Here is a 25,268-nt window from a genome sequence, read left to right on the forward strand (position 1 = left end):
CATTATCAAAGATAAGGTGACCATATGTGCGTGGGTTTATCTCTGGGCTTTCTATCCTGTTCCATTGATCTATCTTTCTGTTTTTGTGCCAGTACCACACTGTCTTGATTACTGTAGCTTTGTAGTATAATCTGAAGTCAGGGAGCCTGATTCCTCCAGCTCCATTTTTCGTTCTCAAGGTTGCTTTGGCTCTTCGGGGTCTTTTGTTTTTCCAAACAAATTTTGAAATTTTTTGTTCTAGTTCTGTGAAAAATATCAGTGATAGTTTGATAGGGATTGCATTGAATCTGTAGATTGCTTTGGGTAGTAGAGTCATTTTCACAATATTGATTCTTCCAATCCAGGAACATGGTATATCTCTCCATCTATTTGTATCATCTTTAATTTCTTTCATCAGTGTCTTATAATTTTCTGCATACAGGTCTTTTGTCTCCTTAGGTAGGTTTATTCCTAGATATTTTATTCTTTTTGTTGCAATGGTAAATGGGAGTGTTTCCTTGATTTCACTTTCAGATTTTTCATCATTAGTATATAGGAATGCCAGAGATTTCTGTGCATTAATTTTGTATCCTGCTACTTTACCGAATTCTTTGATTAGCTCTAGTAGTTTTCTGGTAGCATCTTTAGGATTCTCTATGTATAGTATCATGTCATCTGCAAACAGTGACAGCTTTACTTCTTCTTTTCCAATTTGGATTCCTTTTATTTCCTTTTCTTCTTTGATTGCTGTGGCTAAAACTTCCAAAACAAAGTTGAATAAGAGTGGTGAGAGTGTGCAGCCTTGTCTTGTTCCTGATCTTAGTGGAAATGCTTTCAGTTTTTCACCATTGAGGACGATGTTGGCTGTGGGTTTGTCATATATGGCCTTTATTATGTTGAGGAAAGTTCCCTCTGTGCCTACTTTCTGCAGGGTTTTTATCATAAATGGGTGTTGAATTTTGTCAAAAGCTTTTTCTGCATCTATTGAGATGATCATATGGTTTTTCTCCTTCCAATTTGTTAATATGTATCACATTGATTGATTTGCGTATATTGAAGAATCCTTGCATTCCTGGAATAAACCCCATTGATCATGGTGTATGATCCTTTTCATGTGCTGTTGGATTCTGTTTGCTAGTATTTTGTTTAGAATTTTTGCATCTATATTCATCAGTGATATTGGCCTGTAGTTTTCTTTCTTTGTGACATCCTTGTCTGATTTTGCTATCAAGGTGATGGTGGCCTCGTAGAATGAGTTTGGGAGTGTTCCTCCCTCTGCTATATTTTGGAAGAGTTTGAGAAGGATAGGTGTTAGCTCTTCTCTAAACGTTTGATAGAATTCGCCTGTGAAGCCATCTGGTCCTGGACTTTTGTTTGTTGGAAGATTTTTAATCACAGTTTCAATTTCAGTGCTTGTGATTGGTCTATTCATATTTTTTATTTCTTCCTGATTCAGTCTTGGCAGGTTGTGCATTTCTAAGAACTTGTCCATTTCTTCCAGATTGACCATTTTATTGGCATAGAGTTGCTTGTAGTAATCTTTCATGATCTTTTGTATTTCTGCAGTGTCAGTTGTTACTTCTCCTTTTTCATTTCTAATTCTATTGATTTGAGTCTTCTTCTGTTTTTTCTTGTGAATCTGGCTAATGGTTTATCAATTTTGTTTATCTTCTCAAAGAACCAGCTTTTAGTTTTATTGATCTTTGCTATCGTTTCCTTCATTTCTTTTTCATTTATTTCTGATCTGATCTTTATGATTTCTTTCCTTCTGCTAACTTTGGGGGGTTTTTGTTCTTCTTTCTCTAATTGCTTTAGGTGCAGGGTCAGGTTGTTTACTCGAGATGTTTCCTGTTTCTTAAGGTGGGATTGTATTGCTATAAACTTCCCCCTTAGAACTGCTTTTGCTGCGTCCCATAGGTTTTGGGTCGTTGTGTCTCCATTGTCATTTGTTTCTAGGTATTTTTATATTTCCTCTTTGATTTCTTCAGTGATCACTTCGTTATTAGGTAGTGTATTGTTTAGCCTCCATGTGTTTGTATTTTTTACAGATCTTTTCCTGTAATTGTTGTCTAGTCTCATAGCACTGTGGTCAGAAAAGATACTTGATACAATTTCAATTTTCTTAAATTAACCAAGGCTTGATTTGTGACCCAAGATATGATCTATCCTGGAGAATGTTCCATGAGCACTTGAGAAAAATGTGTATTCTGTTGTTTTTGGATGGAATGTCCTATGAATATCAATTAAGTCCATCTTGTTTAATGTGTCAGTTAAAGCTTGTGTTTCCTTATTTATTTTCATTTTGGATGATCTGTCCATTGGTGAAAGTGGGGTGTTGAAGTCCCCTACTATGAGTGTTTTTCTGTCGATTTCCCCTTTTATGGCTGTTAGTATTTGCCTTATGCATTGAGGTGCTCCTATGTTGGGTGCATAAATATTTACAATTGTTATATCTTCTTCTTGGATCGATCCCTTGATCATTATGTAGTGTCCTTCTTTGTCTCTTCTAGTAGTCTTTATTTTAAAGTCTATTTTGTCTGATATGAGAATTGCTACTCCAGCTTTCTTTTGGTTTCCATTTGCATGGAGTATCTTTTTCTGTCCCCTTACTTTCAATCTGTATGTGTCTCTAGGTCTGAAGTGGGTCTCTTGTAGACAGCATATATATGGGTCTTGTTTTTGTATCCATTCAGCCAATCTGTGTCTTTTGGTGGGAGCATTTACTCCATTTACGTTTAAGGTAATTATCGATACATATGTTCCTATTCCCATTTTCTTAATTGTTCTGGGTCCATTATTGTAGGTATTTTCCTTCCTTTGTGTTTCTTGCCTAGAGAAGTTCCTTTAGCATTTGTTGTAAAGCTGGTTTGGTGGTGCTGAACTCTCTCAGCTTTTGCTTGTCTGTAAAGATTTTAATTTCTCCAACAAATCTGAATGAGATCCTTGCTGGGTAGAGTAATCTAGGTTGCGGTTTTTTCTCCTTCATCACTTTAAATATGTCCTGCCACTCCCTTCTGGCTTGTAGAGTTTCTGCTGAGAGATCAGCTGTTAACCTGATGGGGATTCCCTTGTGTGTTATTTGTTGTTTTGCCCTTGCTGCTTTTAATATGTTTTCTTTGTGTTTAATTTTTGACAGTTTGATTAATATGTGTCTTGGCATATTTCTCCTTGGATTTATTCTGTATGGGACTCTCTGTGCCTCCTGGACTTGATTAACTATTTCCTTTCCCATATTAGGGAAGTTTTCAACTATAATCTCTTCAAATATTTTCTCAGTCCCTTTCTTTTTCTCTTCTTCTTTTGGAACTCCTATAATTCGAATGTTGGTGCGTTTAATGTTGTCCCAGAGGTCTCTGAGACTGTCCTCAGTTCTTTTCATTCTTTTTTCTTTCTTCTGCTCTGCAGCAGTTATTTCCACTATTTTGTCTTCCACGTCACTTATCCGTTCTTCTGCCTCAGTTATTCTGCTGTTGATCCCATCTAGAGTATTTTTAATTTCATTTACTGTGTTTCTAATCATTGCTTCATTCATCTTTAGTTCTTCTAGGTCCTTGTTAACTGTTTCTTCCACTTTGTCTATTCTATTTCCAAGATTTTGGATCATCTTTACTATCATTATTCTGAATTCTTTTTTTAGGTAGACTGCCTATTTCCTCTTCATTTTTTAGGTCTGGTGGGTTTTTATCTTGCTCCTTCACCTGCTGTGTGTTTTTCTGTCTTCTCATTTTGCTTATCTTACTGTATTTGGGGTCTCCTTTTTGCAGGCTGCAGGTTCATAGTTCTCGTTGTTTTTGGTGTCTGTCCCCAGTGGCTAAGGTTGGTTTAGTGGGTTGTGTAGGCTTCCTGTTGGAGGGTACTGGTTCCTGTGTTCTGGTGGATGAGGCTCGATCTTGTCTTTCTGGTGGACAGGTCCACGTCTGGTTGTGTGTTTTGGGGTGTCTGTGGCCTTATTATGTTTTTAGGCAGCCTCCCTAGTATTTGCTCATTTACTCAAGTAAGCTTAAACCTTATGCCCACAAAAAATTCTGCACACGGATGCTTACAGCAACTTTATTAATAATCGCCAAAACATGGAAGCAACCAGGATATCCTTCAGTGGGTGAATGGATAAATGAACTGTGGTACACACAAACAATAGAATATAATTCAGTGCTTAAAAAAGAGTTATAAAGACATGGGGAAACATAAATACATATTTCTAAATGCATATTGCTACTCGGTGGGTTTCTGTGTTCCTGTCTTGCTAGTTGCTTGGCATAGGGTGACCAGCACTGTAGCTTGCTGGTCGTTGAGTGAAGCTGGGTGCTGGTGTTGAGATGGAGATCTCTGGGAGATTTTCGCCATTTGACATTATGTGGAGCTGGGAGGTCTCTTGTGGACCCGTGTCCTGAAGGTGGCTCTCCCACCTCAGAGGCACAGCACTGACTCCTGGCTGCAGCACCAAGAGCCTTTCATTCACCCCGCTCAGAATAAAAGGGAGAAAAAGTAGAAAGAAAGAATTAGTAGAAGAAGAAAGAAAGAAAGAAAAGAAAGAAAGAAAGAAAGAAAGAGGAAGGAAAGAAGGAAGGGAGGGATGGAGGGAGGGAGGAAGGAGGGAAGGTAGGAAAAAGAGAAAGAGAGAAGATGAAGTAAATATAATAAAGTATGATAAAATATAATAGCATTATTAAAATTAAAAAAAATTTTTTTTAATTTTTTTTAAAAATTAAAGAAAAAGTACGGATGGATAGAACCCTGGGACAAATGGTGGAAGCAAAGCTATACAGACAAAATCTCACACAGAAGCATACACCTGCACATTCACAAAAAGAGAAAAAGGGGGAAAAATCGTAAATCTTGCTCTCATAGTCCACCTCCTCAATTTGGGATAATTCGTTGTAAAAAGAGGAAAAGGGGAAAATATCATAAATCTTGTTCTCAAAGTCCACCTCCTCAATTTGGGATGATTCGCTGTCTGTTCATGTATTCCACAGATGCAGGGTACATCAGATTGATTGTGGAATTTTAATCCGCTGCTCCTGAGACTGCTGGGAGAGATTTCCCTTTCTCTTCTTTGTTCTCACAGCTCCCGGGTCTCAGCTTTGGATTTGGCCCCACCTCTGCGTGTAGGTCGCCGGAGGGCATCTGTTCTTTGCTCAGATAGGACGGGTTTAAAGGAGCAGCTGCTTCGGGGACTCTGGCTCACTCAGGCCGGGGGAAGGGAGGGGTACGGAGTGCGGGACGAGCCTGCGGTGGAAGAGGCCAGCTTGATGTTCCACCAGCCCGAGGTGCACCGTGCTCTCTCCCAGGGAAGCCATCTCTGGATCCCGGGACCCCGGCAGTGGCAGGCTGCACAGGCTCTCCAGAGGGGGGTTGTGGACAGTGACCTGTGCTCGCACACAGGCTTCTTGATGGCGGCAGCAGCAGCCCCAGCAACCCACGCTCGTCTCTGGGGTCCGCGCTGTTAGCTGCGGCTCGCGCCCATCTCTGGAGCTCCTTTAAGCAGCGCTCTTAATCCCCTCTCCTCGCGCACCAGGAAACAAAGAGGGAAGAAAAAGTCTCTTGCCTCTTCGGCAGGTCCAGACTTTTTCCCAGACTGCCTCCCGGCTAGCCGTGGTGCACTAACCCCTTCAGGCTGTGTTCACGCCACCAACCCCAGTCCTCTCCCTGCGCTCCAACCGAAACCCGATACCCGAGCCTCAGCTCCCAGCCCCGCCCGCCCCGGCGGCGGAGCAGACAAGCCTCTGGGGCTGGTGAGTGCCGGTCGGCACCGATCCTCTGTGCGGGGATCTCTCCGCTTTGCCCTCCGCACCCCTGTTGCTGTGCTCTCCTCTGCTACTCTGAAGCTTCCCCCTCCGCCACCTGCAGTCTCCGCCCGCGAAGGGGCTTCTGGTGTGTGGAAACCGTTCCTCCTTCACGGCTCCCTCCCACTGGTGCAGGTCCCGTCCCTATCATTTTGTCTCTGTTTATTCTTTTTTCTTTTGCCCTACCCAGATATGTGGGGAGTTTCTTGCCTTTTGGGAGGTCTGAGGTCTTCTGCCAGCATTCAGTAGGTGTTCTGTAGGAGTTGTTCCACGTGTAGATGAATTTCTGGTGTATCTGTGGGGAGGAAGGTGATCTCCGTGTCTTACTCTTCCGCCATCTTCCCCCAAGTCCGCCTGTAGGTGTATTCTTGATGTACTTGTGAGGAGCGATGAATTCCATGTCCTCGTATTCCACCATCTTGACTCCTCTACTGTTCTTTTTACTGTCACCATAGTTTTGCCTTTTCTAGAATGTGATATAGTTGGAATCATATGGTATGTAGCTTTTCAAATTGGCTTTTTTCACTTAGTAATATGCATTTATGTTTCCCCATGTCTTTATAACTCTTTTTTAAGCACTGAATTATATTCTATTGTTTGTGTGTACCACAGTTCATTTATCCATTCACCCACTGAAGGATATCCTGGTTGCTTCCATGTTTTGGCGATTATTAATAAAGCTGCTGTAAGCATCCGTGTGCAGAATTTTTTGTGGGCATAAGTTTTCAGCTTACTTGAGTAAATGAGCAAATACTAGGGAGTGCGGTTGCTGGATTACATAGTAAGAATATGTTTAGTGTTGTAAGAAACTGTCAAAGTATCTTCCAAAGTGGCTGTACCATTTTGCATTCCCACCAGGAATAAATGAGAATTCCTGTTGCTCCACATCCTTGATGTGGGTCATTCTAATAGGTGTGTAGAGGTATCTTATTGTTTTAATTGCAGTTCTCTAATGACATGTGATGATGAATATCCTTTCATATACTTATTGGCCATCTTTGAGTCTTCTTTTGTGAGTTTTCTGTTTATTGCTCATTTTGTAATCCAGTTCATTTTCTTATTCCTTTATCAGATATGTATTTTGTAAATATTTTCTCTCACTCTGTGGATTGTCTTATTCTCTTGAGAGTGTTCTTTGTAGAATATAAGTTTTTAATTTTAATGAAATCCAGCTTATCAGTTACTTCTTTCATGCATCTTGCCTTTGGTATTATATCTAAAAAGTTATCAGCATGTCCAAAATCATCTAGATTTTCTCCTATGTTACTCTCTAGGAGTTTTATAGTTTTGCATTTTACATTTAGATGTGTGGTCTATTTTGAGTTAATTTTTGTGAAAGGTGTAAGGTCTGTGTCTAGATTCTTTGTGTATGTGTGTGTGTGTGCACGCCATGTGGATATTTAGTTGTTCCGACATCATTTGTTGAAAACATTAGCTTTTCTCCATTATATTGTCTTTGCTCCTTTGTCAAAGATCAGTTGACTTTATTTGTTGGGTCTGTTTCTGGGCTCTGTATTCTGTTCCATTGGTCTATTTTTATTATTTTCCCAATATTATACTGTCTTGATCATTGTAGATTTTTAGTAAGTCTTGAAGTCAGGTAGGATCAGTTCTTCAACTTTGCCCTTCTTCAATATTGTGTTAGCTTTTCTGGGTCTTTGTCTCTCCATAAAAACTTTAGAATCAGCTTGATATCTGCAAAATAACTTGTTGAGATTTTGATTGAGATTGCATTGAATCTATAGATCAAGTTTGGAAGAACAGAGATCTTGACAATATTGAGTTTTCCTATCCATGAACATGGAATCTCTCTCCATTTATTTAGATCTTCTTTCATTTTTTATCAGAGTTTTATAGCTTCCCTGGTATAGATCTTGTCCATATTTTGTTAGATTTATGGCTAAGTATTTCATTTTGGGGGGTGTCTACATAAATGATAATGTGTTTTCAATTTCAAATTCCACTTGTTCATTGCTGGTAAATAGGAAAACAATTGATTTTTGTGTTAATATTAACCTTGTATCCTGCAACTTTGCTCTAATCACTTATTTCTTTCAGGAGTATTTTCCTTGATTCTTTTGGATTTTCTACTTAGATGATCATGTTATGTGCAAACAAAGATAGTTTTATTTATTTCTTCTCAATTTGTATCTTTTATTTCTTTTATTGTCCTATTTCATTAGTTAGGAGTTCCAGTACAATATTGAAAGGAGTGGTGAGGAGGGAATGTCTTTGACTTGCTCCTGATCTTAGTGGGAAAGCTTTGCATTTCTCACCATTAAGGATGATGTTAGCTGTAGATTTTTTGTAGATTCTCCTCAAATTGAGGAAGTTTCCCTCTATTCCTAGTTTGCTGTGAGTTTTTATCATGAATGGGTGTTGTATTTTATCAAGTGCTTTATCTGCTTCTATTGATATGATCATGTGACTTTTCTTCTTTAGCCTATTGATGTCATGGATTACATTAATTGATTTTGAATGTTGAACCAGCCTCATATACCTGGAATAAATCTCACTTGATTGTGGTATGTAATTCTTTTTTATACATTGGTGGATTTGGTTTGCTAATAGTTTGTTGAGGATTTTTGCATCTATGTTCATGAGAAATATTGATTGTGGTTTTCATGTAATGTCTTTATTTGGTTTGGGTATTTCAGGTGATACTGGCTTCATTGAATGAATTAGGAAATATTCTGTTCGCTTCTATCTTCTGAAGGAGTTTATAGAGAATGGGTGTAGTTCCTTCCTTAAATGTTTGGTAGAATTCACCAGAGAACTCACCTGGGCTTGATGCTTTCTGTTTTGGAAGTTTATTATATTGATTCAATTTTTAAACAGATACATGCTCTTCAGATTGTCTGTTTCTCCTGTGTGACTTTTGGCAGATTGTGTTTTTCAAGGAATTTGTCCATTTCATCTAGGTTATCAAATTTGTGGGCATGGAGTTATTCATAACATTTATTTATTATCCTTTTAAAGTCCATGGGATCTGTAATGATGCCCTCTCTTTCATTTTTTGTCACTAGTATTTCTGTTTTCTCTTTTCTTTTCTTAGTTATCCTAGCTAGAGGCTTACTGATTTTATTGATTTTTCAAAGAAACAGCTTTTGGTTTTATTAATATTCTCTATTGACTTCCTATTTCCAATTTCATTTGTTTCTCCTCTAATTTTTATTTCTTTTCTCATGTTTACTTTAGATTTAACTGGCTCTTCTTTTTCTAGCTTCCTAAGGTGGAAGCTTAGCATACTGGTTTTAGATCTCTGGTCTTTCATAATATATGCATTTAATGCTATAAATTCCCCTCTAAACACTGCTTTCATTGTATCTCACAAATTTTGATAAGCCATATTTATTTTTTCATCTCATTCAAAATATTTTAAAATTTCTTTTGAGATTTTTTGTGACCCATATGTTATTTAGAAATGTGTTGTTAAAGCACCAAGTATTTTGGGATCTTCCAGTTATCCTTCTGTTTTTGATTTCTACTTTTATTCCGTTGTGATATGAGAGCAGATTATTGGATTGGTCAAAAAGTTAGTTCAGGTTTTTCCGAAACATCTTACAGAAAAACCCGAGTGAACTTTTTGGCCAACCCTATATGATATCTATTTCTTTAACTTTTTAAGGTATGTTTTGTGGCCCAGAATGTAGTCTATCATGGTGAATGTTCCAAGCAAGCTTGAGAAGAATGTGTATCTGCTGTTGTTAAATGAAGTAGTCTATAGTCTGTTCTGCCTTTTGTAGTGTTAATTGAGCACTTCATATAATTCTGTTTTCTCTCCTTTCTTAGCATATCAATTATTCTTTCTTTTTAATTTTTCCAGTGGTTTTCCTACAGTTTGCAATATTCATTTACAGTTATCCAAGTCCACTTTCAAATAACACTTTATAACTTCATGAGTAATGAGTGTACCTTATATTAACAAAAATTTCCTGATTTCTCTTCTGTCCATTGTATCATTGTTGTCATTCATTTCGTACATACACACACGCACACACACACACACACATAATATATAATTGAATATATTGTTGCTATCATTTTGAACAAAGTATTTTCTGTTAGATACATTAAGAATGAGAAAAATAAAAGTTTTTACCTTTACTTAGTCATTCTCTGCTGCTTTTCCTTTATGTAGATCCAAATTTCTGGTTTATACCATTTTCTATCTCTTTTATAACTTTTTTAATAGATTTATTTATTTTTATTTATTTATTTTTGGCTGTGTTGGGTCTTCATTTCTGCTCGTGGGCTTTCTCTAGTTGTGGTGAGCAGGAGCTACTCTTAGTTGTGGTGCCTGGGCTTCTCATTGCAGTGACTTCTCTTGTTGCAGAGCATGGACTCTAGGCACACAGGCTCTAGAGTGCAGGCTCAGTAGTTGTGGTGGATGGGCTTAGTTGCTCCACGGCATGTGAGATCTTCCCAGACCAGGGCTCGAACCCGTGTCCCCTGCATTGGCAGGCAGATTCTTAACCACTGCACCACCAGGGAAGTCCCTCTATCTCTCTTTTAACATTTCTTGTAAGGCAGGACTTCTAGCAATAAATTCCCCCAATTTTTCTTCGTCTCACAATTTGTATATTCCTTTACTTTTTTTTTTGCAGTACGCAGGCCTCTCACTGTTGTGGCCTCTCCCGTTGTGGAGCGCAGGCTCCAGATGCGCAGGCTCAGCAGCCATGGCTCACGGGCCCAGCCACTCCATGGCATGTGGGATCTTCCCGGACTGGGGCACGAACCCGTGTCCCCTGCATCAGCAGGTAGACTCTCAACCACTGCGCCACCAGGGAAGCCCTATTCCTTTACTTTTTTTTTTTTTTTTTTTTTTGCGGTATGCGGGCCTCTCACTGTTGTGGCCTCCCCCGTTGCGGAGCACAGGCTCCGGACGCGCAGGCTCCGGACGCGCAGGCTCAGCGGCCATGGCTCACGGGCCCAGCCGCTCCGCGGCACATGGGATCCTCCCAGACCGGGGCACGAACCCGTATCCCCTGCATCGGCAGGCGGACTCTCAACCACTTGCGCCACCAGGGAGGCCCTATTCCTTTACTTTTGAAGAATAATTTTACAGGGTAGAGAATTCTAATTTTGTGGGGGGTTTTCCCTCAACACTTTAAATATTTCATTCCACTCTCCTCTCACTTGCACGGTTTCTGAGAGGAATTGGATGAAATTCTTATCTTCCCTCCTTTATAGGTAAGGAGCAAAGATAAGAATTTCCCCTCTCTGGCTTCTTTCAAGAAGTTTCTTTATTTTTGATTTTCTGCAGTTTAAATAGGACATGCCTAAGTGTAGTTTTTATTGGCATTTGTCCTGCTTGGTGTTCTCTGAGCTTCCTGGGGCTATGGTTTGGTGTCTGACATTAATTTGGGGAAATTGTCAGTCATTATTAATTCAAATATTTCTTCTGTCCCTTTCTCTCTCTCTTTTCCTTCTGGTATTCCCATTACACGCATGTTACACTTTTGTAGTTGTCCCATAGATCTTGGGTATTCTGTTCAGTTTTTTTTTTTTTCAGTCTTTTTTCTCTTTGCTTTATCAGTTTTAGAAGTTTCTATTGATGTATCCTCAAGGTCAGAGAGTCTTTTCTCAGCTGTGTCCAGTCTACTGATGAGCCCATCAAAGGCATTCTTCGTTTCTGTTACAGTGTTTTGATCTCTAGTATTTCTTTTTTATTATTTCTTAGAATTTCTATATCTCTGCTTACATTGCACACCTGTTCTTGCAAGTTGTCTGCTGTTAACATTAGAGCCCTTGGTATATTAACTGTAGTTGCTTTAAATTCACAGTCTGATAATTCCAACATCTATGCCATATCTGGGTCTGCTTACAGCGCTTGCTCTGTCACTTCAAACTGTGATTTCCCTTTTAGTATGCCTTGTAAGTTTTTGTGGAAAGGTGAGTATGATGTACTAGGTAAAAACAATTGTGGTAAAGAGGACTTTACTAGTGCAGTGGTAAGGTGTGTGGGGTTAGGGAGGCATTTTGTAGTCCTGTGATTAGGTCTCAGTCCTGGGCTTTGAGTTTCATGAGTGCTTCTCATTTTTTTTTTTACCGCTTAGGTGGTCCATGATGGCTGAAGGGGGCTGGAGTTGGAATTCCCTTCCCCCACATGGAAGGCTACAGCAGACTGGATTTGGGCATTTCCCTTCCCCCAGACTGGTTAGGCTCTGAAAAAAACCCAGTAGGTTAGGTTCTGGTAAAATAGTTTCTCTTGAGGGCAGGTGTTGTTAGAAGAATTGAAAGCTCTGGCATATTTCAGAACCGTTACTTTTTTCCTCCCACTGCCTGAAGCACAGGGAATAATTTTCCCAGTTGGCACTGTGAGAACTTGATGGAGTTCCTGGAGGTAAATTCACCAAAGTACATCTCCCTCCCCCAGGACTGGATCCCTCTGGGGTTTTTCTCTCTCAGGCTTGTTCACACTGAGCCTCCAGCACTTCATGAATTTCAGTTCCTATTTCCCTCCCAGGCATTGGCTCTTGGTGAGGTTTCAACTCCAGTAAATTGTGGTTCTTTTAATTTGCCAGTAAGCAATTTGTCTCTCCAAATTTGGGGGCAGTGGTTTGCCCTGTGAACTCACTCCCTGAGGGATCTAAGAAGAGTTACTGATTTTCATTCTGTTCATCTTTTTACTTGTTGTTAGGACGGAGTGGTGACTTCTAAGCTCTTTACTGACAGACAAGAAACTGGACTGTCCTTTCTGTTTTTAAGAAAATGCTCTCAGCTGTCATGTTTAAAGAACATACTGACAGTTTTTCTGAGGCCACGAATGGACAAGCTTTAGAAAAATTATTTAAAGAAGAGAAGCCATTGATTTATATTAATATTTGTACCTCTCTCTAATATGGTTGTAAATAAAAATTTTTAACATCTGTTATGAGTCATGAGGCATAACCATCTCTACTCATTTGGAACATTTTCATTTTCTACCTGCAGCTTCTCTTTTATACTTTAAAAATATGATTTGGATGTAGCTCAGAAGAGGCCCTTTTAATTATCCAAATCTACATTTCCTGTTAACTGCTTTTCACTCTGTGTGTGAGGGTCCTTACATGCAGAGATTTCTGAAGGGAGGAAATTAAACCTTTCTCACTAGGGAGAATGCAGCTCTTGGAAAGTAGTTAATGCTGCTGAAGTTGAACATGGACCTACTGTTACTATCAGAGAAACCGCTAGTTATTGTTTTGTTTTTAAGTATTACATTAGAATTTCCCTTTGGCATTTGAAATTAGAGTGGTTCTCTTGCACTGGAAGATGATTCTGCAACTTTTGAGCATAAAATGTTCCTTGAACAACAGTTTGGATATTTCTGTTCCCAATTCATCTCCCTACTGGAAATTTTACATAAGAATGACTTACGTTTTGAGGAGAAACATAAATTTCTATTCTGTTATCATTAACTCTCAATATATGATCAGGGTCCTTTGGATCCAATTTTAGTTTCTGTGTTTCTTTTTGTGCAGTTTTAGCTATTCATACAGATTAATATTTCATTGTGATTTTTATTGTTATCAGAGGTCTTCAAAAGGACAGGGAGAAAAAAATTTTTAGATACAACAAAATTTATTCTATCTTGTAACTGCTATCAGGTTTCACTGGGCCACGATCTTATTTTTTCCTCTCTTTTGAAACATTTTGCTACTTTATCATTACTCATCAATTATTCCCAACTATGTTTGAAAGACAAATAATTATTTAAATGGAATAATGATGGAATCACTTAAAAAGAGACAATAGTGAAATATATCATCAGTGAACTATTTTTCCTAGTACTACAAGGAGGTCTCTCTCTTTCTCTAACACACATACCAATTAGCTAAAATGGAAGAGAACATTTTGATTATCTAAAATCCACCAGACATTGTTTTAGGAGCTTTATTTATATAGATTATATTATTTAAATCTCACAGTATACCAGTATATTACTGCTGGGTTATCAGTAAAGAAACTGAAGGTCTGAGAACATACAGTGTTTTATATTTTACACTGTCTAGTATAGTAACTTATGCCATGTAAATATTCTATGTATTTCAATTAATAAATTATACTAATTTGTTCAGGTACAGTATATATTTTAGATCCATATAATATTTTGAATAAAATACATATATATTTAATTAAGTATAAAAAATTGAGCACCTATGCATATGAAAAATGGTCCCTGCCTTGAGGCACATCTTAGCCTTGCAGAGTGCTTACACATATATAGAAGTAACCATAATATCAGTACAAGTTAGAAAGTTCTATGGCCTAAGGTGACTATGGATTTGCAAAAGAGGTGGGAATTTCTCCTAGTTGAAGAATCATCTGTGTCGGTAGATGGTCTTGTACGTTCATCAGTAGGGAAAAAGTGTACTCCAGAAGAAGGGATTATTTCAAGCACACAGCTGAGCACATGAAAAAGGACAGTTTACATGTGGCCAGCCAGTTGTAGGTATAAATATAATAACCTGCTCCTCTAGATTTCTATGTTTTATGAAAAATAGTTTTTTTACTACAAAATTTGCTTTTAGATAGCAAGCATTTACTTTCTCTTATATTCATGGGTATTTATCCTTTTTGTTTGTTTTACATGTTCATTGTGAATTATAATTCTATATTGATAAATTAAATTTCTATGCATTTTTCTTTAATGTTAAATGTAACCCTAAAACTTTACAATTAACGTCCATAGCTCTTTCCATTTTTCATTACCACAATATTAAGGTTTCTAAAACATATCTATGAATAAATATTTACATATAATCTATTCAATAATGGAATTCCAGATTGAACATTTTTTAAAAATCCAACAGTTGTGCCAATGATTTTTACTAATATACACACATACATACTTTTGCTCATATCAAAATGATATCTTGAAATAATTTTCTATACAGTTGACCCTTGAACAACATGGGTTGGAACTGTGTGAGTCCACTTACACGCAGATTTCAACGAATTCACTTAATAAGTATATGGAAAATTTGGGGGAGATTTGTGACAACTTGAAAAAATTCACAGATGAAGTGCATAGCCTAGAAATATTGAAAAAATTAAGAAAAAGGTATGTCATGAATGATTAAAATATATGTAGATACTAGTCTATTTTATCATTTACTACCATGAAATATGCACAAATCTGTTATAAAAAGTTAAAATTTATCAAAATGTATGCAAACACAGGTTGTATGTGGAACCATTCATAGTCGAGAGAAATGTAAACAAGCATAAAAATGCAGTATTAAACCATGATTGCATAAAGATAACTGTGATACACACTGTACTACGGTAATACTTTCCTAGCCATCTCCTGCTGCTGTAGCAGTGAGCCCAAATGTAGTGCACATCTGCTTAAAACGCTGTGACACCAGTCACCTCTGCATGAGCACTTCGTCTTTCCACTAAGTTGCATATCACAGTAGAAAGTTCTTTCTCGTGGTTCTCATGTACTTGGTTGGCCAAAAAGTTCGTTCGGTTTTAAGTAACAATAAAAGACACGTTTTTCATTTTTACCAAGAATTTTATTGAACAATGTATTCACTAACTGAACGAATTTTTTGGCCAGCCCAATATTTTCCATAATATTTAGTGCAATACCATAAACCCTGAATAACACCATGGGACCCACAAAGTGCCACTCGTGATGTTGGAAGTGCTCCCAAGAAATAAGTCATGCTTGGTGTGTACCATAGATTGAGGTCTGCAGCTGAAGTTGCCACCATTTCAAGATGGATGAATCCAACCATTGTTTAAAAATAAAAAAGAGAAGGAAAGGAAATTTGTGAAGCCACCACTGTGGTTACACCAGCATGTGCAAAAACCTTGCACTTTTTGTGCAGTACCTTTTTATCTTGAAGTTGTGGCCTTAATGTGGGTGCAGCTTTGCTATCAGAAGGACATACATTAGACTCTAATATGATTCAAGAAAAAGTGAGGTCATTATTTGACAACTTAAAGCAAATGGAAGGTGAAGGATCTAAAGTTGGAGAATTTAATGCCTACAAAGGATGGTTTGATAATTTTAGAAAGAGGTTTGACTTAAATGTCAAGATAACAGGAGAAGCAGCTTCTGCTGACCAAGAGGCAGGAGACAAGTTCCCAGACACCATTAAATCACTGAGGAGAAAGGATGGCTGCCTGAACAGATTTTTAATGCAAACAAAAGTGCATTCTGGAAAAAAATGCCACGAAGGATATTTGTTAGTAAGCAAAAGAAGCTAGTATCAGGATTTAAAGCAGGAAGGAATAGGCTAACTGTATGATTTTGTGCAAATGCAGTTGGGTTTATGATCAGGACTGCCCTTATCCATAAAGCTGCGAACCCATAAGACTTGAAGGGAAAAGATAAACAGCAGCTGCCAGTCTTTTGGTTGTACTACAAGAAGAAGGCCTGGGTGACAAGAAGCCTTCCCCCCCCCCCACCCCGGTACGCGGGCCTCTCCCATTGCGGAGCACAGGCTCCGGACGCACAGGCTCAGCGGCCATGGCTCACGGGCCTAGCTGCTCTGCGGCATGTGGGATCTTCCCAGACTGGGGCACGAACCCATGTCCCCTGCATCGGCAGGCGGACTGTCAACCACTGCGCCAGGGAAGCCCGATAAGAAGCCTTTTTCTGGATTGGTTTCATCTGTGCTTTGTCCCTAAAGTCAGGAAGTACTTTGCCAGGAAGGGACTGCCTTTTAAAGTTCTTCTGATATTAGACAATGCCCCTGGCCACCCAAAACCCCATGAGTTCAATACTGAAGGCGTCAAAGTGGCCTACTTGTCCCCCAAACACAACGTCTCTAATTCAGGCGGTCATAAGGACCTTGTAAGGCTCATTACTCACAGTGCTCTATGGAAGGAATTGTCAGTGCTGTGGAAGAGAATACTGATAGAACGTCGTGAAAGTCTGGAAGGATTATACCATTGAAGATGTCATTGTTGTTATAGAAAAAGTTGTGAAAGCCATCAAGCCTGAAACAATAAATCCCTGCTGAAGAAGACTGTGACCAGATGTTGTGCATGACTTCACAGGATTTACGATGGAGCCAGTCAAGGAAATCATGAAAGAGATTGTAGATAAGGCAAAAAGGGTGGGGGGCGAAGAGTTTCAAGATATGGATCTTGGAGAAATTCAAGAGCTAAGAGACACCACACCAGAGGAATTAACAGATGAGTGCTTCTGAACCAGGGCTAGATGAGGAAGAGGATGTAGAAGAAGCAGTGCCAGAAAACAAATTGACATCAGACAAGCTGGCAGAAGGTTTCCGAATATTCAAGACGGGTTTTGACTTTTTACGACATGGACTCTTCTATGATATGGGCTAAAGCAAAACAACAGGAACCCTTGTACGATACAGGCACTGAAACTAAAGCAAACGGTGGAAGGGTTGGTACCATATAGAAACATTTTTGGAGAAATGAAGAAGCAAAAAAAGCAGACAGAAATTAAGATGTACTTCTGTAAAGCTACACCAAATGTGCCTCCCTCTCCTGTCTCCCCTTCCATCTCCTCCACTTTGTCTGCCTCTGCCACCCCTGAGACAGCAAGTCCAACCCCTCCTTCTCGTCCTTCTCCTCGGCCTAGTCAGCGTGAAGTTGACGAGAATGAAGACCTTTATGATGATCCACTTCTACTCAATCAATAGTAAATAATCATCTTGACATACAGTTAATAAACTTATCTGTTGTGTATTATGAGAGTATCTTCGTGTGAAAATCGAATACCTGTATGGCAAGTACTGTATGAGACTTTTTGTGTCCTCATCAGCACCCAAGCATTCGTCATGTAGAACATTGTGTGCAAGGTGTGTATTGAAGTGGATAGCCTAACCTTATATAGGCATAAGGTGAGTGATGTTTAACATAAAAGTAATAACATGTTAGTTTTCTTACTATCTTATAACTTTGCTTTCAAAGAATTATATTACCATACAGTATGTCTCTCTTTCTCTCTCTCATAATTGGAGATACTGCATATCAACCTATCATCACAGGTAAGGGGTTTTTAACAAAATGTAACAGTGTTTCCCATCCTGTCTTATGAGTATGACTGTACTACTCTATGCCATAAAAATGTGATAACCATTTATTCATTAGTGTATAGGAAAGGCTACTGTGAAACAATCATATCTATTGCACTAGACAACCATAAGGCAGTCATGTTGCTGTTTCTTTGTTAAACATGAATTTCTTTTTCACATTATCTTTTAATTTTTGATGTCTAGTGTTATTAATACATATGACATCTACAGTGTTTTGTATCATAGAAGACATTATTGCTGTAGGTACTGACAGGCAGATGATTCATCTTGTAAACAGATAACTTACAGCACTGATATATACAGTACAGTACTGTAAATGTTTTTTCTCTTACTATTTGCTTAATAACATTTTCTTTTCTCTGGCTTACTTTATTGTAAGAATACAGTGTATAATACATATAACATACAAAATATGTGTTACTCGACTGTTTATGTTATCACTAAGGCCTCCATTCAACAGTAGGCTATTAGTTGTTAAGTTTTAGGGTAGTCAAAAATTATATGTGGATTTTTCACTGTGCAAGGGGTCGGCACTTTTAATCCACATGTTGTTCAAAGGTCATCTGTTCTCTATTTGATTAGACTCTTCATTCTTTCTGAGTCTTTCTCTGATGCACTGTTGGCAGCTCAGGGACCCCAGATGGAGGCAGCAGGCATAAAGCTTAGGGACTTGTAGTTGAATGGATCTGCCCCCACTGCATGACCTCATGCTGTGAAGTGCGGATGGAGTACGCCTCTTTTAAAACTATCACGGGGATTAAATAAGATATTGTCTCTATGAAGTCTTTATTATGTGTCTGGCTGGTAGTATAGGGTTGGCCAAAAAGTTCATTAGAGTTTTTCCAAACTTTTTGGCCAGCCCAATAGATGTACACGTAGAGGTAGCTGGGATTTAATTCCAGATCCTACATACTCTAGAGCACATAAGCTGACCAGAGTCTAGAAATGAGATACACTAGATGCTAGCTGGTGGACATCCAACCAGCCATCAGATTTAAGGGAGGAGGTTTGTCAAATAAGTATACCAATCCCTGATGTTATTACTTTTGTTATTACTTTTGGATTACTTCGTTTTACTCAACTCTGGGAGCTGAGTTTGTTAGCATTTTGATCAAAAGAACCACTGAAAACACATATCATGGTATGAGAAAGTAGAAAATTCTAACTGTGTAATGTTGCATTTATTTGAACAGGAGTGTAGTTCACTTTTTTGAAGCATCCATACCTTATTATCTTACAGGCAAATCCAAAGCAGATGGCAGAGTTGCTGTGGTGGCCAAGAAAAGGGTAAGATCATGTTTTATTAAATCAAATATACAGACCTCAAATTCAATCTGATTAACACTATTTTTAAAAGAAAAGTAAATTAATATTTTAAATCAAAATGGCATATAATCAAATTTTTCTTCTAAATGTTAATTGACACTAGGAATTTAATATTTATGGTTACTTGTATCAATGTTATAGAATTATCAAATATTAGAATAATAGAAAATATTGTAAGTTAACAAATAAACAATTGCTTTTATTTGTACATACTCTCATATACTAAAATATTTTTAATATGTCATGTTATTATAATGTATGCAATCTTCATAGAAAATTCAAATAATTAAAATTCACAGCTTAATATGGACTTTACCTTAAAGTTAAGTAGAGAACAATATCAGACATTTGTATGAATCCTTTTAATGAAAATTTATAAAGTTAATAGCATTTTAAAAGAATTTTTAAATTTTAACATGTTCTATACATTGTGTGTGGAGATATGTTTAACTCTAGTTACTGTCAAAACTGTGATTGGGGTAGGTTGAGCCTTGACAGTCTTCTTAAGTGACAGTATTCTCGAATAGTAGTTTCTCTCCTTGTGTCCACCACTACCAATGCTTTTCCCACTCCCTTGCCAGCTTTAGATATCACCAATTTTTACATATTTGCCAATATTTGAAAGGAGAAAAATATGCCATTGTTACTTCCATCTGCTGTTATTTATTCTTTTATTTTAGTGAGGTTGAGCATTTTTCATGTATTTATTGGACATATTTCTTCTGAAAACTGCCTATGCATATCCTTGCCCATTTCTTCCATGGGCTTTTTTTTACTTTGATTGATTGATTTATAGGTTGAACTGCTTCTTTGGATCTTCATTTCCTTATGAAGGCTCCCCTGTCACATAAAACTTACCTTAGATAAATCTGTATGCTTTTCTCTTTTTAATCTATCTTTTGTTACAGGGGCCCCAACCGAGAGCTTAGAAGATAGAGGAAAAAGACATTTTTCCTCCCCTACACTAAAACCAGTTATCTGAATACCATTTATTGACTAATAAATAATCTTTCCCTTCTTTACTTTACTGTTTTTCTTTTGTTATCTTCTTTATAGTATATAGTATACCTTCTTCATAACATAACATACGGCATTTAACATGTCAAAATATCTGTTTCTATATCACATATCTAGTCTTAAAAATAATTCTAAATTGCTGTAATTATTGTTTCTCTATCTTTTCTTTAATGTGTGGATTGGTGATCCTTCATTACCCTACTTTTTCAAAAATTGTTTTCATAGTTCTTGCATGTTTAGTTTTTCAGATAGTATGTATGTATGTATATTATGATGAATTGACATTTTAAAAACCCTTTCTGTTTGGGGAGGGACTGTCCCTCCCAAGACTAGCCAGTTCTTCTAGATGGCACAGGGTACATCTTTCATATGCACCAACTAATTCCAAACCCACATCACCCAACTACCTTCTTATCAAATTCTGAAATACCAAGCCAGTATTGCCCCTGCCCTAAATTATCCCAGGCCCAGGTTCCAGCCAATGGAGACCACCCCTCTAGACCAAAGCCTTCCAGAATTATTCAAAGTAGCCAGTCCTAAACTGTTTACCCTACCCTACCTTTCCTTTCCCATGGAAACCTCAATAAAGGCACAATTTAACTAGTTTTAACAACACACAGATGAACTTTAGAAATATTTAGTTAAGTCTCCCAAGAAAAATTCTGTTGAGGTGATGATTGGTATTGTAGAAAATCTATGTATTAATTTGGAGAGAAATTACATGTTTATAAAGTGAATGCACACACGTAGAAATGTCTATCATTTTTTCTTTAGTTTTTTTAATGTAGAATTTTACATATTTCTAACTAAGGCTTTCCCACATTATTTGTTACTAATTGGATAAGGATCTCTTTTTTATTTTTTCTAATTTAAAAAAATCATTTATGGGGCTTCCCTGGTGGTGCAGTGGTTAAGAGTCCACCTGCCGACGCAGGGGACACGGGTTCGTGCCCCGGTCCGGGAATATCCCACATGCCGCGGAGCGGCTGGGCCCGTGAGCCATGGCCACTGAGCCTGCGTGTCCGGAGCCTGTGCTCCACAACGGGAGAGGCCACAACAATGAGAGGCCCGCATACTGCAAAAAAAAAAAAAAAAAAAAAAAAAATCATTTATTTATTTTTGGTTGCATTGGGTCTTCGTTGCTGTGCGTGGGCTTTCTCTAGTTGTGGCAAGTGGGGGCTACTCTTTGTTGCGGTGCGTGGGCTTCTCATTACAGTGGCTTCTCGTTGCAGAGCTTGGGTTCCAGCCGTGCAGGCTTCAGTAGTTGCAGCACACAGGCTCAGTAGTTGCGGCACATGGGCCCTAGAGTGCAGGCTCAGTAGTTGTGGTGCACGGGCTTAGTTGCTCCATGGCATGTGGGATCTTCCCAGATCAGAGATCGAACCCTTGTCCCCTGCATTGGCAGGTAGATTCTTAACCACTGTGCCACCAGGAAGCCCCCTCTAAATTTTTTTAGTTTATATATAGAAAATATGTATATATGCATATCTTTTTTTCTAACACTTTATTTTTATTAATGCCAAGAGTTTAACTTATACCTCTTGAAAGACAAAATTAATGACCACTTTCTTGATTTATACATTTATGTATGAGGAATTCAAGCTATTATATTTTCTGATAAAAAAATTTTCCCCCAAATTATTGCAGAAATTCTTAAGCAGGAAAATTTCATTAGCCCAATTACAGAAGTCGCTTACATTTTATGAGTAGATATCTGGATATTTGTGCTAATTAATAAGCTTGCTTATTAATGTAGAATTCATGTACTGCAACTCACTTGATTCACTTAGCTTTATATGCATCTTTCCACAAAGATAAATATTATAATAGATCTCTACTGCTGGCTTCTAGCACCAGGCAGAGAGATACCTGAGGAAAGAATAGTAAGTAGAGGAACCCCTTGGGAAGAGTCACAGCCAGGTTTCAAATCTCATTTAATTTCCTTTTGGATTTTACTTTTCTTCACCTTTCCATAGACCAGTGTTCCCAAAACTTGAATCATTCAAGTATTCCATCATCATTTGGCCATTTTCTCTGCTGTTAGTTACTATAGTTTTCTTTCACTTGATTAACCTTTTTAGTAATTTAATTTTTTTATTGAGGCAAAATTTAAACACCGTGAAACGCACAGATCTTAAGGGTGGAGTTTGATGAGTTTTTCTTAAGTGTATACACCCATGTAACTACCATTCCAGATTAAAATAGAGAACATTTTCATTACCCCAAAAAGTTTCCTAACCAAAATTTTAAGATGTAAATGTACTCTTTTGATGTGAGTTGCATTTTCAAATATATAAATAAATATATATTAATATAGAAAATTGTCCATTTATCACTTTAAATCATCAGCGGAAACCTTCACATAGAAAGTTCTTTTTGTACTAATTTCAGTTTCCCTGTTCTCAAACTCTGTGCCACTCTATGGCAGTATTATGAAACAGCTTTCCAGGGGAATGATTTTTAACAAGATATTCTTTAGTAACTTAAAAACTAAACCTGCCTGATTAGGTTGCAAGCTTTACCTCTTTTATCTTGAATTAAAATCTATAGGAATTCTGTAGGATAACTATTAGTAGGAAAGTAGTAAAATTAGGCAAAATGGATTAATTGTTGATATCCAGAGACTTTTATATACCATTTATGAGAACAAGCAAAGACCCCTTGATTTAGAGTACCTCTTTTCTGGTGTGGATGATTATATTTGTTTCTTAAATAGAAAAGTCTACTATGGGACTTATATATTGGCTTAACCCTGTTTTTGACTTGACTTTCAGTTTATGGATCTGACTTCAGCCAAACTGACCTCTGACCTCCTTGTAGTTTTCTTAAGATGGGCAGTGGGAATGGAAGGAGCTGGGATAGAGGGGAAGTGGGCATCGGGGTGAGTATAGCAGGCATGAAAATCCCTTTGTTTTTCTTCCCTGGAAGTAAAATGACAGCATCCTAGTGTGAGGGCCATGCTGGTCTCCAAGCTCTCAGGTTGTTGTCCAGCAGCCGGCTTACGGCTTGCAAAGGGTAGGTTTTCCACCCACAGGGCTGTGTTTTCATCCTAATTACTAAAAAACAAAATATCATTTTTAAAATGTCACCATTTATAATAATAGAAAATTGTATTAATTTTTGTTTCTCTACACATTATACCCATTTGAAAATTCACTCAAGGTATTAATTCACTTGGAATTCAAGTTTAGTAATACTTAAAATCTAGTGTCACAGATTCCAGAAATTCAAAACTTTTCAACCATAACTCTCCACGTTTTCTACTCTATATTTTAACTTTGAGCCAGAAGGCAATAAAAAGAATTCTACAAAATGTGATTGCTCTTTTGTTAAGATACAAAAACCTTTTCAACTTGAGTCCTACTAATCACATGAAGAGCAGGTGTTGTCCTTTGTTACTTGGAACTAAAGGTTGTATTATGCAGCTTTCTTCAGTTTTGTTGATTATATTCATTACAAGTATAGTCCTTTCTCTCATCCAGACACACAAATTATGACTCCAACATCAAGCTACACACACGATGAATCTGGGTTTCTTCCAAAGTTTGGGATATTTCTCATTCACCATCACCTTCCTCATCCCATTCCATTAAAACCAAAACCAATCTTACTAATCCATAGAAAAGTGGATATAACATACAAAAGGAATAAAATAATAAAAATGGATATAACATACAAAAGGAATTTGAATGTAGCTATTGCACTAGATATTAAAAATGATCTTTCTATGTCTAATAGAAATAGCTATTGTTTTCCTGTTTGCAGAGGGAAGTTGTTATTATTGGAAAAAATATGCCAGTGAAAATTAGTAGAATTTACATATAACTTATTAGAATGAATCTTTAATTTTAAATTTATAAACATTTGGCGTCTGCCCATACTAGCTTCTTCAAACTTTTTATTTATATTAGACAACATAAGCCTATTTCTTTTCTTTGAAGACCTATAAATTACTACTTTTAAATTCTTTAAAATTATAATGACTTTGGGGTGATATTTTTCTTTTTTTTATGTACTAATACCTTTACTTTGCTTCAAAAATAATTTGCTCTGTTATGAAATATGTATATTAGGTACACATCTTAAATCTGTACTCCCCCACATACTGGGAACACAGTCACCCAGATCAAAGGGAGGTGTATCTTGCATCTCCTTCCATGAATCTAGGTTCAAGAATGTCTTTCATTTCAACCTCTGGGATTCTCAGCTGATGTAAAGACTTGGATCCAGATAAAATATTTTAAAGAATAGTCTTTTTTTTAAAAAAAATTGTGCTGTTGTGCAGAGTCTGTCTATTCCTATGTTGGGGAGATCATCTTTTGCATGTTGCTGAGGATTAATGTTCAGAATTTGACAGTGATCGTGGGTTAAAGAATCAGGCCAATTATCCTTACTACTCAAGTTGATGGAGAGAAAAGTGGTAAAATAGATAATGAAGGTCTCAAAATTTGTTCTTTAGTCCAGAAAGAATAGTGTAATATGGGTACTATAATCATTGAATATTCTCTGTACATCAGCTTTTTAGAATTTAATTGAAATATGTAGATTCTAGAAAGTCTTCCTGAGAAATCTTACCTTTTCCCAACATTCCTCTTGCTAAAATATCTAGTGACTTAGGAAAAACTATACACAAATAGGAATTGTTTTTAACAGACTAGGATTTTTAGACAGTGTCCAATTGCAAGTCAAATAATCTAACTTACCAGCTTCATTCAATCAGATAAACAACTGATATAAGTTCTGCTTTCTTCTGATTTCCATGGAACTCTTTCCTCTCTGGACACCCTGTTCCTGTTAGTCCTTAGTATTCTGAAGCTCTATACAAATATGAGTACAATCTGTGCTATTTAAAAAAAAATAAACTTCCTGAATTTCTGTGTTCTATCACTGGTATAGCTAGATGGTCAAAGACTGTTAAAAAAAAAATCAAGTGCAAGACTTCAGAATTTATCAGTGAAGTACATAGTCATATAGTTCCTTGAGGTGTCCTATTACTTCTGTCCTCAGCCAAGATTAGGAGGTGTTAATAGAAGGCCTTTTCATGCCTTCTGTTTAAGGTGGTCTAGTGGTCAATTTCTATTTTAGGGGAAAATATTCTCCTGTGTCTCAGCTCACTGCTTGACCACACACTCCAGTACTTTTTCTAGTAAGCTCC

General features: G+C 37.4%; 1 protein-coding gene across 6 annotated transcripts in view; it reads left to right on the forward strand.

The window, feature by feature from the left end:
• ZCWPW2 (zinc finger CW-type and PWWP domain containing 2) overlaps positions 1 to 25,268 on the forward strand; it is a 156,410-nt gene that overhangs the window by 114,977 nt on the left and 16,165 nt on the right. For 5 of the 6 annotated variants that reach the window (XM_060109641.1, XM_060109642.1, XM_060109643.1 and 2 more), the window contains exons 5-6: positions 10,370 to 10,522; positions 19,011 to 19,057. In XM_060109641.1, coding sequence (XP_059965624.1) covers positions 10,370 to 10,522; positions 19,011 to 19,057 — 200 coding nt within the window. The remainder of the gene's footprint in view (positions 1 to 10,369; positions 10,523 to 19,010; positions 19,058 to 25,268) is intronic. The other variant, XM_060109640.1, reaches the window with a different exon arrangement.

This window comes from Mesoplodon densirostris, chromosome 10 (genome assembly GCF_025265405.1).
Source record: "Mesoplodon densirostris isolate mMesDen1 chromosome 10, mMesDen1 primary haplotype, whole genome shotgun sequence".
Classification (NCBI taxonomy): Eukaryota; Metazoa; Chordata; class Mammalia; order Artiodactyla; family Ziphiidae; genus Mesoplodon; species Mesoplodon densirostris.